General features: G+C 38.4%; 1 protein-coding gene across 1 annotated transcript in view; it reads right to left on the reverse strand.

Moving 5' to 3' along the window:
* The window catches only part of CATSPERE (catsper channel auxiliary subunit epsilon), a 177,328-nt gene that overhangs the window by 53,830 nt on the left and 108,782 nt on the right, over window positions 1-14,716 (reverse strand). The window contains exons 11-13 of the mRNA XM_044003183.1: window positions 13,855-13,913; window positions 9,034-9,109; window positions 684-736 (exon numbers count right to left, since the gene is read on the reverse strand). Of these exons, the coding sequence (XP_043859118.1) occupies window positions 684-736; window positions 9,034-9,109; window positions 13,855-13,913 (188 nt within the window). The remainder of the gene's footprint in view (window positions 1-683; window positions 737-9,033; window positions 9,110-13,854; window positions 13,914-14,716) is intronic.

The following is a 14,716-nucleotide window of genomic DNA, read 5'->3' on the forward strand; positions in this document are numbered from 1 at the left end:
AACACTTACTAGCTGTGTGACCCTGGGCAAGTCACTTAACCCCAATTGCTTCACCAAAAAAAAAAAAAGAGTTACTGTGGCCAAACAACTCATCGTCTTGTTTTCAGACTGGTGATAATTCTCTCTGTAGTAATCTGGTTCTTGAATGATAGATACATTGTCTAACACCAAGCCCATATATACTCAATTTTTTTTTTCTAGCTTCCTAGGTTTTTACAGAGCTTATGCAGAAATAGTTTTCAAAAACACAGAATCCAACCTTCATATCATTATTGGACTGCAGAATAGGTCTTTCTTTTCTTTTTTTTTTGTGAAGCAATTGGGGGTTAAGTGACTTGTCCAGGGTCACACAGCTAGTAAGTGTTAAGTGTCTGAGGCCAGATTTGAACTCAGGTACTCCTGAATCCAGGGCCAGTGCTCTATCTACTGAGCCACCTAGCTGCCCCCCCCCCCAAGAGTAGGACTTTTAATGGAGGTTTGATTTAATAGAAAAGCAAGTTTAATATTTAGTCTCCTTCAAAACTCAAACTAATTGAAACACTAATTGAATAATAATATCGAGTCAGTTTGAATTCAAATACTTACTAATCATTTGCTCAAAAATACTACTAATTATCATTCATTTTACCAATGAGTTGTAAATCCAGAGGAAGACAAAAGCAATATAATTAAAATCAACTTACCCTTTGACTCTAATATGTCTTCCTGTGTAACAGCCAACAAATACATGAATTGCCTATAATAAAGTAATTTAAATGGTGAGATCAATGGGTATGATTTGGTTTACTTTGAAAAAAATCTAGAGCTAGAGAGCAATAAATTTTTGAAAATAACAGTATTTAATATCCTTTAAAACCTATGACTCTGTTACAAGGCACTAATCTTGATTCTCCTAACTTATAGCCCCTCTTATTTTGGTGCTTTTCCCTACTCTCTCCTCCTTAGTGTAGCTGCCTCTTAAGAACTTAATCCCTACATCTCTGCTCTTCTGTTTCTGCATTTGCTACCATAGAGAACATACCTTCTTTTGACTTTGATAACCTCTTTCACATTGACATTACAAGCTTTAACTTCTGGGATGTTTTGAAATCTCTTCAAACTCAACATGCTATGTCAGTCAAAGTATTTTTATTAAGCACTGTGGACCCTACCTTTAGGCTGAGATTAGAAAGCCTTAGGCCCTCAGGGTCTTTTCTGTGTGGGAGGTGCTGGTGCCCCTCCCCCTCTGCTTCATCTGAGCCAAAAAGCCCCATGGGCTGTACAAGATGCTAGGTCAGACAGCTGGGGGGAAAAAGCCCCCAGCTCCCTCTGCCCTGAGCGGAGCTATCTAAGAGATCCTGGGCTCGTCCAGGCCGGGCTCTGGCGTAGTCTGTGCTGAGGCATGTGAGGCTCGAGCGCACTCCCCCCAACCCCCCACCAGCCACAGCCCTGGCTGGCAGATTAGCTTGGTGTGTGGGTGCAAAAAGCCCCAAGATTTGAGTGGAGAGAAGAAAAAGGTATATATAGACCTGGGAGTTAGATTAGGGGGGTAGCTGATGAGATTGGAAAGGTTGGAGGAGACGAGAGATGGGGGCGGAGGGGGGGGCTACAAGGACGCAGGAGAAGGCTAAAGGACTAGGACCAACAAGAGAAGGAAGCCAGCGGACAAGACTCAGAGGGGGGCTACAAGGACAAGATAGACTGGGCAGACAAGATTAAAAGTTCCAGGCACAGCAGGTGGGAAAGAGACGCAGTGGAAAAAGACATACCACAATGCAGTCAGGTTGTACATTTTATTTCCCTGTATTCTTAATTTTAAATAGTATCTCACAAATAAACTCTGCTTTGATTATCTGATTGAGAGGCTTCTTAATCTTTTGCTTATCAATTTTGGGAGTGGAGCAGTGTGGTGGAACTTTATAAATGGCCCACATTAAATTAATAGCAGTCAGATAGCCAGCTAGTCAAGAGTCGCAGAATTAGTCCTCCAGTCAGATTAGCCCCCCAAATTAGGCTAGTTAATAAAATATTTCTACAGCACCTATCATGTTCCAGGCACTGTGCCATAGGCTTTAGATATGAAAAGAAGCAAAAGACAGTTCCCACCTTTGAGGAACTCACAATCTAACATGGAAGACAGCAAGCAAAATGTATGTATAAAAACGCTACATACAGATAACTAGGAAGTAATTAAAGAGAGAAAGCACTAGAATGCAGAGGAGTTGGGAAAGGCTTAGAGTAGAAGATGGGATTTTAGTTGGGACATGAATGGAGCCAGAGGAGCCAGGAAGCAGAGATGAAAAGGGAAAGTATTGTAGGCATGAGGGAAGAGTCAGAAAAAATGCTCTAAGCCAAGAGATGGAATGCCTTGTATACAATATCTTACATTTACAACAAGGAGATGTGTCACCTGATTGAAGAGTATATGGTGGAGAGTAAGGTGTAAGAAGACTGGAAAGGTAGGCATTGGAGGTGCTTGGTTATAAAAGGCTTTGACCATCAAATGGAAGATTTTGTATTTTATCCTGGAGGTGATAGGAAGTCACTGGAGTGGGGAGTAACATGGTCAGACCTGTGCTTTAGGAAAATGGTTGGGTAGCTGAATGGGGGATGGGTTGCAGTGAGGAGAGACTTAAGGAAGGCAGATCTGCCAATAGGCTTCTGTAATTGCCTAAGTGGGAGGTGATGAGGGCCCACACTAGGGTAATGGCAGTATCAGACTAGAGAAGTGGATATTTTCATTAAATGTCATAAAGGTGAAATCCAAAGCCTTGTTAACAGATTGGATTTGTGTTGGGGGTGAGGGATGGGCAAAGAGGTAAGAGATAGTGAGGTGTTAAGGATGACACTTAGGTTGTGAGCCTGGGGGATTGGGAGCATTGTGGAGAATGTCTGCTGATCAACCCTATAGGCTTTGTGGAGCAAGCTGATGAATCTATATTCCAGCTTCATGCTTTCAGTGCTGAACCCTGGTTCAAATCTTAGCTTTGACATTAACACCTTGCAATCTAGTTTCTGACCTCATCACTCAACTGAAACTTTGTTTTCCAAAGTTAACAGCGATCTTCTAATTGCCAAAGACAATGGTCCTTTCTTAGTACTTATTCTATTTTTAAAATTTTTTATAGTATTTCATTATTTTCCAGTTATATGTAAAGATAGTTTTCAACATTGTTTTCATAGGATTTTTAGTTCCAAATTTTATTCCCACTTTCCTTTCCCTCCCCCATCCCCAAGACAAAAAGCAAAATGATATAGGTTATATATATGCAATCTCATTAAACATATTTCTGCATTAGTCATATTGTGAAAGAGGAATCAGAACACAGGGAAAAAACCTCAAGAAAGAAAAAAAAAACAGCCAAAAAGTAGAAACTGTATGGTTCAATCGGCATTCAGAATCCACAGTTCTTTTTTCTGGATGTGGAGAACATTTTCTATCATGAATACTTTGAAATTATTTTGGATCATTGCACTACTGAGAAGAGCCAACTCTACCACAGTTAATCATCACACAATGTTGCTGTTACTGTGTATAATGTTCTCCTTGTTCTGTTTCTCTCAGGCAGCATCAATTCATGTAAATCCTTCCAGGTTTCTCTGAACGCCTCCTGCTCATCGTTTCTTATAGCATAATAGTATTCCATTACATTCATATACCACAACTTGTTTAGCCATTCTCCAATTGATGGGCATTCCCTAGATTTCCAATTCTTTGCCACCACAAAGAGAGCTGCTATAAATATTTTTGTACATGTGGGTCCTTTTCCCTCCTCTATGATCTCTTTGGGATACTGACCTAGCAGTAGTACCACTGGGTCAAAGGGTATGAATAGTTCCATAGCCAATTGGGCATAGTTCCAAATTTCTCTCCAGAATGGTTGGATCAGTTCACAGCTCCACTAACAATGCATTAGTTTTCCAATTTCTCCATAGCTTTTCCAACATTTGTTATTTTCCTTTTTTGTCATATTGGCCACTCTGATAGGTGTGAGGTGGTACCTCAGAGTTGTTTTAATTTGCATTTCTCTAATTAATAGTGATGTAGAGCATTTTTTCATGTGGCAATAGATAGCTTTGATTTCTTCATCAGAAAACTGTCTATTCATATCCTTTGACCATTTCTCAATTGGGGAATGACTTACATTCTTATGAATTTTTCCCTAAATATTTTAGAAATGAGGCCTTTATCAGAAATACTAACTGTAAAAATTGTTTCCCAGCTTTCTGCCTCCCTTCTAATTTTGGCTGTATTACTTCTGTTTGTACAGAAACTTTTTAATTTAATGTAATCAAAATTATCCATCTTGCATTTTATAATATTCTCTATCTCTTTTTTGGAGATAAATCATTTCCCTCTACATAGATCTGAGAGGTACACTACTCCTTCCTCTCCTAATTTACCTATGGTATCACCCTTTATATCTAAATCATGTACCCATTTTGACCTTATTTTGGTATATGTTGTAAGGTGTCGGTCTCTGCCTAGTTTCTGCCATACTATCTTCCAGTTTTCCCAGCAGTTTTTGTCAAATACTGAGTTCCTATCCTAGAAGCTGGAGTCTTTGGGTTTATCAAACAGTAGATTATTATAGTCATTTATTACTGTGTCTCCTGTGTCTAACCTATTCCATTGATCCACCATTCTATTTCTTAGTCAGTACCAAATGGTTTTGATGTCTCAGTACTTATTCTTGATCTCTCTGTGTCTGTTAACTATTGCCCTCCTTCTTCCTCTGGGTTTTTGTGATACCACATTTCACTGACAGCTACTTCTCAGCCACCTGGAATTCTCTCCTCCCTAAATGTGGGAATACCTCAAGACTCTGTTGTGGCTCTTTACTTTCTACTTGGTCTCTCTTTTTTTTTTTTTTAGTGAGGCAATTGGGGTTAAGTGACTTGCCCAGGGTCACACAGCTAGTAAGTGTTAAGTGTCTGAGGCTGGATTTGAACTCAGGTACTCCTGACTCCAGGACCGATGCTCTATCCACTGCACCACCTAGCTGCCCCTACTTGGCCTCTTTGTGACCCTATCAGTTTACATGGGCTCAGTTACTGAACTGAACATACTGGATACATTGGACATTTTGAACTGGATGTCTCATAGATATCTCAAACTCAGAATGTCCAAAATAGAACTCATATTTTCCCCGTAACCTGTGCTCCTTCCTAACTTCCCTATTTCTGTCAAGGTGACCATCATCCTTCTGATCACTCACATTTGCAACCTTAGAATCATCCTTGTCTTCTCACCTGTCTACACCCAACATATCCATTCAGTTACCAAGTATTTTCAATTCTGCCTCCTTGGTATCATCCACAACTACCTCCTTCTCAGGCTTTCTACCCTAATTTAAGTAATCATCTCTTGCCTGGATTATTGTTTTTTTTTTGGGGGGGGGGCAATGAGGGTTAAGTGACTTGCTCAGGGTCACACAGCTAGTGTCAAGTATCTGAGGCTGGATTTAAACTCAGGTCCTCCTGAATCCAGGACCCATGCTTTATCCACTGCTCCACCTAGCTGCCCCCTGTATGGATTATTGTAATAACTTCCTAACTGGTCTCCTTTCTTCAAGTCTCTTCTCTATCTAATTCATATTCCATACAGTTACCAAAATGATATTATTCAAAAAGAAAATGTCCAGCCATGTCACTCCCCTGTTTAAGAAGTTCCAAGGTTTCTTATTACCTCTAAAACTGAATACACACTCCTTTGTTTGGCATTTAAAGTCTGTCACAACCTGGCTCCTACCTACCTTCCTGGTCTTATTACAGACAAATTGCCTATCTATAATCTAAGGTGCAGTTCACCTTTTAGCTGTTCTTCACACACAGTGTCTATCTTTGGTTTCCATGGCTTTGCCCAGGCTGTCTCTGTAAACTTCCAAGCTTATATCTGGTACGTCCTTCTAGGTAAGGCCTTTTCTGATTTCTCTAGTAGTTAAGTCCTCCCTCCCACATCAACATTTCATTTGTAGTCAGTCAGGGAAAAACATTTATTAAGCACTTGTGTGCTCGACACATAATAATGTAATAAATATTGGGCATATAAAGGCAAAAAAGACAGTCCCTGCTCTCAAGGAGCTCACACTCTTCTGGGGGAGGAGATAACATGCAGACAATTACATATATCTAAGATATATACAACATAAATGAGAGGTCATTTCAGAGAGAAGGCATTTGTATATGTTTTGCATATACACACATATGTATGTATTACATAGACATATGTATAAATTGTAAATTTGTACATGTTGTTTTCCCTTGGTAGAATATAGGATCCATGAGATCAAGGCCTGTTTCCTTTTTGTCTTTATATTTCTAGTCCCTGACACATAGTTGCAGTCAATTGATGCCTGTTGATTGGTTGATATTACACTTAGCTGTGTGATTATGAGTGAGTCACTTAACCTCAGTTTCTATAGCTGAAAAGTAGGAATAACACTTGTACCATCCACCTCGTGGACATGAGCTCTGTATTGCTGATACTTCTCATTGAAATATATGAGAGCTTCCCTTTTTCTCAGGGGAAACCTGACAATGGAGTAGGACAACAACCAGCCAATCAGGAGGACTTCTGATGCCCAGGGTTGCTTGACATACTAACGATCCTTTGTGAAGTAAACTTTAGCTGATCTCAAAGATGCCTGTGACTACTGAAACTAGTCCTGATCAGCTCAGAGAGAAAAGCGTTCTTACTTATTTGAAGAGTAGCAATCCTTCTACATTCTGACTTATTGTGTTTACAGATTTCTTCTCCCTGGATCTCCACTTCCTGTCTGATTTCCCAAATTATTGTGTTTCTCCCTTAACCCCCCCCACTTAGCCATAAATACCTCACAAAAGTTCAAAATACTTCAAACATGTATAAATGACTCACCTTGTTCCCACTCCCCATTCAGTATTTGAGAAATTGCTCTAGCCTGCAAGCTTCATCTCAGGCAGTACATGCAGTTATAGTCTTTTTTTTTTTTTTAAAGTGAGGCAATTGGGGTTAAGTGACTTGCCCAGGGTCATATAGCTAGTAAGTGTTAAGTGTCTGAGGCCGGATTTGAACTCAGGTACTCCTGACTCTAGGGCCGGTGCTCTATCCACTGCGCCACCTAGTTGCCCCACAGTTATAATCTTTATAAACTGTGATCAGATTCTGGCTCATTCCAGGTGGGGACCTTTTTGGATCTGGGGTTTCTTTCATTTTAGCAGTTCAGAGGGTTATTTATTTTATCAACCTGAATGGGTTGTTATGAGTAAACCATTGTGTGAACCTTAAAATGAGGTATAAATGAGTTATTATTACTTCTTCCCTTCCCTTTTCTGTCCCTTGAATGTCTACACTTCCCTTATCTTTGTATGCTTATCAGCTGCTTCTGCTGTATTCCTCCAGGGCAGGGTATGGCTCTCTCTAAGCATTCAGGGTTAATTCCGTTCTTTGTCCAGCACCCAATGTATTTGCTCTAAGAACAATGCAGCCTTGCTGTTGGTGAGAGTCTGCTCATCTAAATGTATCTGGGTGCAGGCAAAAGGGATTTATAGGCCAGTTTCAAGTTAGTTATATTGCCAGGGAGGCAGCAGCTGATGAGAACTGACTTCAGGTAAGTCTGGGGAAGACTCATATCACAGCAGCTTTTATATCTCACTTATGTTTCACAGCAGAGGGACTTAACCAAAGAAAAGAAAGTATTATCAGGTATGTATGTATATGCATGCATATGTATGTATTTATGTATATGTATGTGTGTATATATATATATGTATGTATGTATATGTATAAAAATATATAAATAAATAGACTACCTGGATTTGATGGAGCTGCCTTATTATGCAAAATGGATTTTATGAGACCCTGGATTAATAGGAGCAAAATACTCTTTGACTAAAACTTCAAACTGAAACCAGATAGTTAGCAGATAAGTCCCTATTTACTAACTTCTTTCCCCAAGAGAGTAAACAAATCTTATTGTTCTCCTTAGCAAATATCTAGGCATCCTTGTCCTTGGTAAACCCTTCCTGTGTCTTTAAGTTGCCTGATACTGTATCATGCTAAAACTGACATTACCCTGTAACCAGTGAGGAAAGAAACCTTATAAACCCTCAGAAAGAGGGAGTTTTTGATCTTCTTTGAAAGGGGTCTCCAGAATTAGTCATGCTTGCTTCTTCTTGGGACAAAATAAACTGGTACTATGTTTTTTTTCTGTCTGCTCTGATCTATTTTTTCATGTAGGAGAAATTATAAAAATATATAATTTCTCTGATCTGTTTTTTTCTGTAGGAGACATTTAAAAAAATAATTTCTCTGATCTCATCTGGTTTTGTCCTATAGGAGACATTATGTTCTCTCATTTGTTTTTTTGTAGGAGACAGGCAAAATAGTTATATACACACACATATATACATATATACATATACGTATACATACACCCACCCCCATATATATATATGTATATATGTGTGTGTGTATGTATGTATATATATATATATATGTGTGTGTGTGTGTGTGTGTGTGTGTATGTGTGTGTGTATATATATATGGTAGTGGAGATGAAACTATGAAAATGAATGAAAGTGTTAACATGACAGAGAAGTGGTCACAACTGCTAATATCATAGTGTTTTGGCATCCATGGAGAGGAAATGGCAGACATGGCTGGGGGCTTCCTTTTTTTTTTTTTTTTGCTATTGTTAATTTTAACATTCTTTTGACATTTCTGTAAACATTTCTATACTTTGTAATTCTACAATTGTCTCTTTATCTTTCAAGAATGATTTCATCAAGGCAGCTAGGTGGTGCAGTGGATAGAGCACTGGCCCAGGAATCAGGAGGACCTGAATTCAAATCTGGCCCCAGACACTTACTAGCTGTATGATGCCAGACAAGTCACTTAACTCTGATTACCTCCAAAAATAAATGATTGCATTATCTATTCCACTTAAATGCAGAAATATAAAATTTCCACTCTTGCATCTACAATGGTTGATCAAAAATCCAGTTGGATAACACCTTGATAAGTGCATGTAGATAATGTGAATTAATAACTTTTATACCTATGAAACTTACCTGATTAGATAGTGGACATGTTTTTGCAAACTGACTGGGTCGCAGTTGAACCATCAAACGACCCATGTTTTTCTCTCTAAGAAAAAAAATGCATTTAGATTATAATTAACTGAATATAATGTTTTGGGAAAAAAGTGGGGCTTCAATGAAAAAGAGGACTTTCAGGCATTTGTGATGAAAAGACCTGAAATGAATAGAACATTTGACTTTCAAATACAAGACCCTAGAGAAGCATAAAAAGGTAAACGGGAAAAAGAAATCATGAGGGACATTAAAAAGTTAAGCTGTTTACATTCTTACATGAGAAGATAAACTTCAAACTCATAAGAATTTTCTTAGTATTAGGGCAGCTGAAAGGAATATACTTAGAGGGCACAGGTGTGAATTGAATATAAAGTGATGATATCTGTAAAGCATTTGTCTTTGTTTTTTGTGGAGCAGGCAGAGTGGGGTGGCTTATGTTTGGGGATGGATTTGGGCTTGGGGACTCCTGGTTCCAGGGCTGGTCCTTTGTCCACTGTGTCATCTAGCAGACCCATGATGACATCTTTAAAATAAAGTTAAGGGGAGGGCAGCTAGGTGGCACAGTGGATAAAGCACTGGCCTTGGATTCAGGAGGACCTGAGTTCAAATCCAGCCTCAGACACTTGACACTAGCTGTGTGACCCTGGGCAAGTCACTTAACCCTCATTTGCCCTGCAAAAAATAAAATAAAATAAATAAAGTTAAGGGGTAAGAGAAACACACTGGAAGAAAGGGAAAGGGAGAGGTGGAAGGGTATAAAAAAGCTCATATAAAAGAAACAAGAAAAATCTTATGGAGTGGAGGGGAGAATGGGGAAGGAGTGGGGGAGTGAGTGAGCCTTACTTTCATTAGAATTGGCTCAAAGAGGGAAACACTTAAGTAGGTATAGTAATATATTTTGCCCTGAGGGAAAGTGGGAGGGGAAGGGGGAAAGGGTAGGGGAGAGGTGAAGGAAAGGAGGGCAGATTGGGGCAGGGGAAAAGTAAAAAGCAAAAAACTTTCGAGGAGGGATAGGGTGAAAGAAGATAGAAAATGGAGTAAATATCTAGGGGAGGGAATAGGATGGAGGATAATACAGTTAGCAATAGTAACTGTGAAAGAAATGATGAGCAGAATGCCATCAGAAGGTCATATGAAAAATGCAAACCATCAACAGAGGAAGAACTGATGGTATTTGAATACAGATTGAAGTATAATTTTATTTGTTAGTTCCTCTTTCTAAAGCTATTCTGTCTATTTTCTTTTACAACTTGACTAATGTGAAGATGCTTGGCATAACTGCACATGTATGACTTATATTGAATTTCTTGATTCCATAGGGAAGGTTGAGGAGGGAGGAAGAAAATTTAGAACACAAAGTTTTAAAAAAAAATCAATGTGAAGAAATGATGAGTAAGTGGATTTCAGAGAAATCTGGAAGGACTTACATGAACTAGTGCTAAGTGAGATGAGCACAACCAGGAGAAACATTGTACACATTATCAACAACATTGTGTGTTGATCAACTGTTATAGACTTGACTCTTTGCAGCAATACAAAGGTCCAAGATAGTTCCAAAGGACTCATGATGGAAAATGCTCTCCAAATAAAAAAAAAAAAAAAGAACTGTGGAATCTAGATGCAGATTGAACTATACTATTTCTACTTTTTTTTTGTTTTCCTTTTTTGAAGTTTTTCCCTTTCGCTCTGATTCTTCTTTCACAGCATGGATAATGCGGAGATATGCTTAGTGTGATTGTACATATATAACCTATATCAGATTACTTTCTGTCTTGGGGAGGGGGGATGGAGGGGAGGAAAGGGAGGGAAGGAAAAAAATTTGAAACTAGAAATATTATAAAAAGAAATGTTGAAAACTATCTCTACATGTAACTAGAAAATAATAAACCACTTTTATGACGGAAAAAAAGGCACAGGACTGAAAGTCATCCGGTCAATATCCTTGTTTCTTTGTAAAGATGTAGACTTCACACTTACCAGCATGTGTAAAGGGCCATAAACATGGTATGATTAACCTATCAGGGGAAATCCTAAAGACTTGGAGGGTGATAGTGGTGGCAGTGACTGCTCAGTGTTACTGCTGAGCCAGCTGTGGATTGGGGAGGTATTTGAAAGGCTTCTCTCATCACATAACAGCTTATATAGTTAGCCTAACACAAAAGGAAGAGGATCAGAGCATTCGGTTAACCCCATTCTAAGGCTACCTCTGATTCTATTTGCCCAACAACACTCTCAATTTGCATGGTCCTTGTTGCTTAATGGATAACACCTGCCACTTTTATTTCCTGCTCTGCCTCTTAATATCAAGGCCCAATTTGTACTTGCTGCTTCTCAAGGTTGAAAACAATGATATAATCAACAGCCATAGGGGTAGTTGGCTTGGGTTGGTCTACATGGCATGGTTTGTATGGTATCAGAAAGTGGACCAGAGGCTATAAATTGCCTATAAATCACATTATGGTCACATCAAAAATGTGAAGATCCAAGAGGAAAAAAAATTGCAATACTTTTCTTTGATTCTTCTCCAAAAAACTACAGAAAAAGAAGAAAAAACCTCCCCCTCTCTATATCAAATGTGATTTTTAAAATAAGAAAACCAATTTATGGATAATTCACTTTTATATTTCTAAATTAGCTTTATATGATATTAACTTTATATCCTTAAAGACATCAATTCCCCCTCAAATTTCTTTTATTTATCTCATCATTCATTTATCCATTTATTTATTCATTTGTTTATCTATCTATTTATTTATCTGCTCACTATTTATTTATTTTTAAGTAATGCACATTTTTCCTTGATTTTTTTTTTTTTTTGGTGTGGCAATTGGGGTTAAGTAACTTGCCCAGGATCACATAGCCAGTAAGTATCAAATGTCTGAGGTCAGATTTGAACTCAGGTCCTCCTGACTCCAGGGCCAGTGCTCTATCCACTGAATGCACATTTTTATTTATAGTTTTGGGTTCCCATAAAAAAAAAATATATATATATATATATAGTTTTGGGTTCCATTTTCTATCCCTCCTTTCCTCCCACCACTCCCCCTGCCCTGAGGTGGAAAGCAATCAGATATGGGTTATACATGTACAATTATGTAAAACATTACCATACTAGTCATTTTGTATAAGGAAACTTGAATAAAAGAAAAAAATGAAAATGAAAAATAGCATGCTTCAGTCTGTGTTTAATCAATATCAATTCTTTCTTTGGAGGTGGGATAGTATGCATTATCATTAGTCCTTTGGGACAATATTGCTGTCTCTGTGCACAATGTTCTCTTGGTTCTGCTCACTTCACTATACATCAGTTCATACAAGTCTTTCCAGGACTTTCTGAAATCATCCTGTGTTAGAAATGGGTAAACTGAGGCAGGACTCCCAGTCTGGTGCAAAGCAGGAAGGTCATTTTTTTACGATCTTGCAAGAAATGGCACACACTTTCAAGGAAGTTGTGCAAAGCATACTTGTTGCAGTGGGTCCTTAAATTGCAACTTAAAGTCTTAGAAGTTTACCTAAGGCATCAAGAGGGTAAATGAGTGGCCCAGGATCACAAGCCAGGACTTAAATTTAGGTTGTTCTGATCCCAAGGCCAGTTCTCTCTCCACTATACTGTGCTGCATCTCTTTCTGTATTCAGTACAAAATAAATATTCAGAAAGATAGAGGGTTTGAACCCTCTGATATTATATGATGACTGTTTGTCCTTCATTCTTGAAGAGGACCATGGCATTGGATCATGACTTGCAGTGAATTGGTTTTGAGTGCAGGAGGGCTGTGCAAAATCACCAGCCTCACTCTCCAGAGACATCTGGGTCCAGTGGCGGGATTCTCTCTCTGTTTCTCTCTCTGTCTCTCTCTCTTTCTCTCTGACAAATGGAGATGGCCCTGGATGTTTAACACAATCAGGATTAAGTGATTTTCCCAGGGTCCCACAGCTAATAAGTATCTGAGGTGACATTTTAATTAAGTTCTTCCCAACTTCAGGACCAGTCTTCTATCCACTGCACCACCTAACTGCCCCAATATCATTTGATAAGCTTCTTGGGATTAGTGGCATAGTAGGAAGTACTCCCTTGGTGCAGCAGCATAGCTAAGAAAAAGTAATTTGATTCCCTAGAAGGAAGGTCTACTTTTCAGAAACTGTTAAGTAAGGGATTAGGGAGAGTCATTTCAATACTCCATAGCTATGGGGTTAGATCACTTTCCCCAAGAGGTGAACTACCTGGTTACTCTCTTATTTGAAGTGCTAAGGCCAATGTCCTATTTCATTCCACCTACTCAGTTATAAGAATCTCTATGGTGACAGAGTCCTTCTTGATTTTGTCTTGGAATGCTTTTTGGAGAGGACATATAGAAAGGGCTCACAAGAGGTTTCCAACAATTATTCAAGGCTTAGAATTTTTTTCAAGAAATATGATTGTAAATTTAGTTAATTTAAGAATCCTCCCCAGTGGTCACTCCTTTAGATGAAAGTCTTCTGAGGATGTCTACATCATGTTTGTTCCTTAGGATTCTAGTGCCTTGTTTATAAACAGCTGGAAAGAGTCAATTGGTTTCTACTCATAAATTTTAAAAAGACAAATAAAGCACAAACATTTTTCAAAAAAGGCATATGAAGTTTCACCCTTGAGGTTGGGAGATTTGGCCTAAGCAGGTGCTCCTTTGTACAAAGATTATCTGAATCCAATAATGTTTATAGTTGATATTTGAAAAATAAAAAATATAAATGGTATGTTTAAGTTAAAACTAAGAAATTACTGCTCGGTTTTTTATTTAAAAAAAAATAAATTATACTTACTGGAGCTCTTTGTAATTATCTGCAGCTTCATAGTCAATCCCTTGGTAAAATGTAACTGTCTAAAAAAAAAAAAGAGAGAAAATATTCAGACAGGTAAGATGTGCCCTCTCAAACTCTAAAGACATGGCTCTCTGCTCCTAGTCACATAAAACAAGGTAGCAAAGTCTTTGGGTATGGTTGGTCTGTTTAATATTTATTTTTTGTAGGTTAAAAATAATTATACTACTAGTACTACTATTGTTACTACTTCCTCATTTATATAGCACATTAAAGTTTAGAAAGGAGTTTTCCAGTCTACATTTCATGGAGTATATTATCTGCCATAATGTCTGAAAGACTTGTGTGTGTGTGTGTGTGTGTGTGTGTATGTGTGTGTGGTGTCAAACAGTCAGGAGCCAAACAGGAAAAAGAAAAAAAAAAGGTTAACACACTAAGGAAGACTGCTCAGGCTAGAAGAAGGATGAGCTTCTTTGGGTACAGCTTGGATTTTTATATCTTTTTAGGTTTGCTCAGAGTAAATAGACAATCAGCAGTATTCCAGTGTAGAAAGGAAATGGGAGAAGTGTTTAAACCTTGGAATTAAAGGAATTGATAAAGATTAGGTGGGAACTTGTCAGAAAATGCATTTCTCTGTAGAGATAGTAACCACTAAGACGGTAGAGCACTCCTCCAAAATGCAATCATGCAACTTCTCTGACTGGGTCCACTGTAAATTTGTCACACAAACTCAACTAGGGCCTTGCTGCTCCTAGGCAATCCTTCTACACCTCACATATAACTCATTATCCTATTCTCCACAATGGCTCTTCCAAACCTTTTTATCCCTCCTCGAATGTCCTGTGCGTCCTTTCCCCTTCATTGT

This window comes from Dromiciops gliroides, chromosome 4 (assembly GCF_019393635.1).
Source record: "Dromiciops gliroides isolate mDroGli1 chromosome 4, mDroGli1.pri, whole genome shotgun sequence".
Lineage (NCBI taxonomy): Eukaryota > Metazoa > Chordata > Mammalia > Microbiotheria > Microbiotheriidae > Dromiciops > Dromiciops gliroides.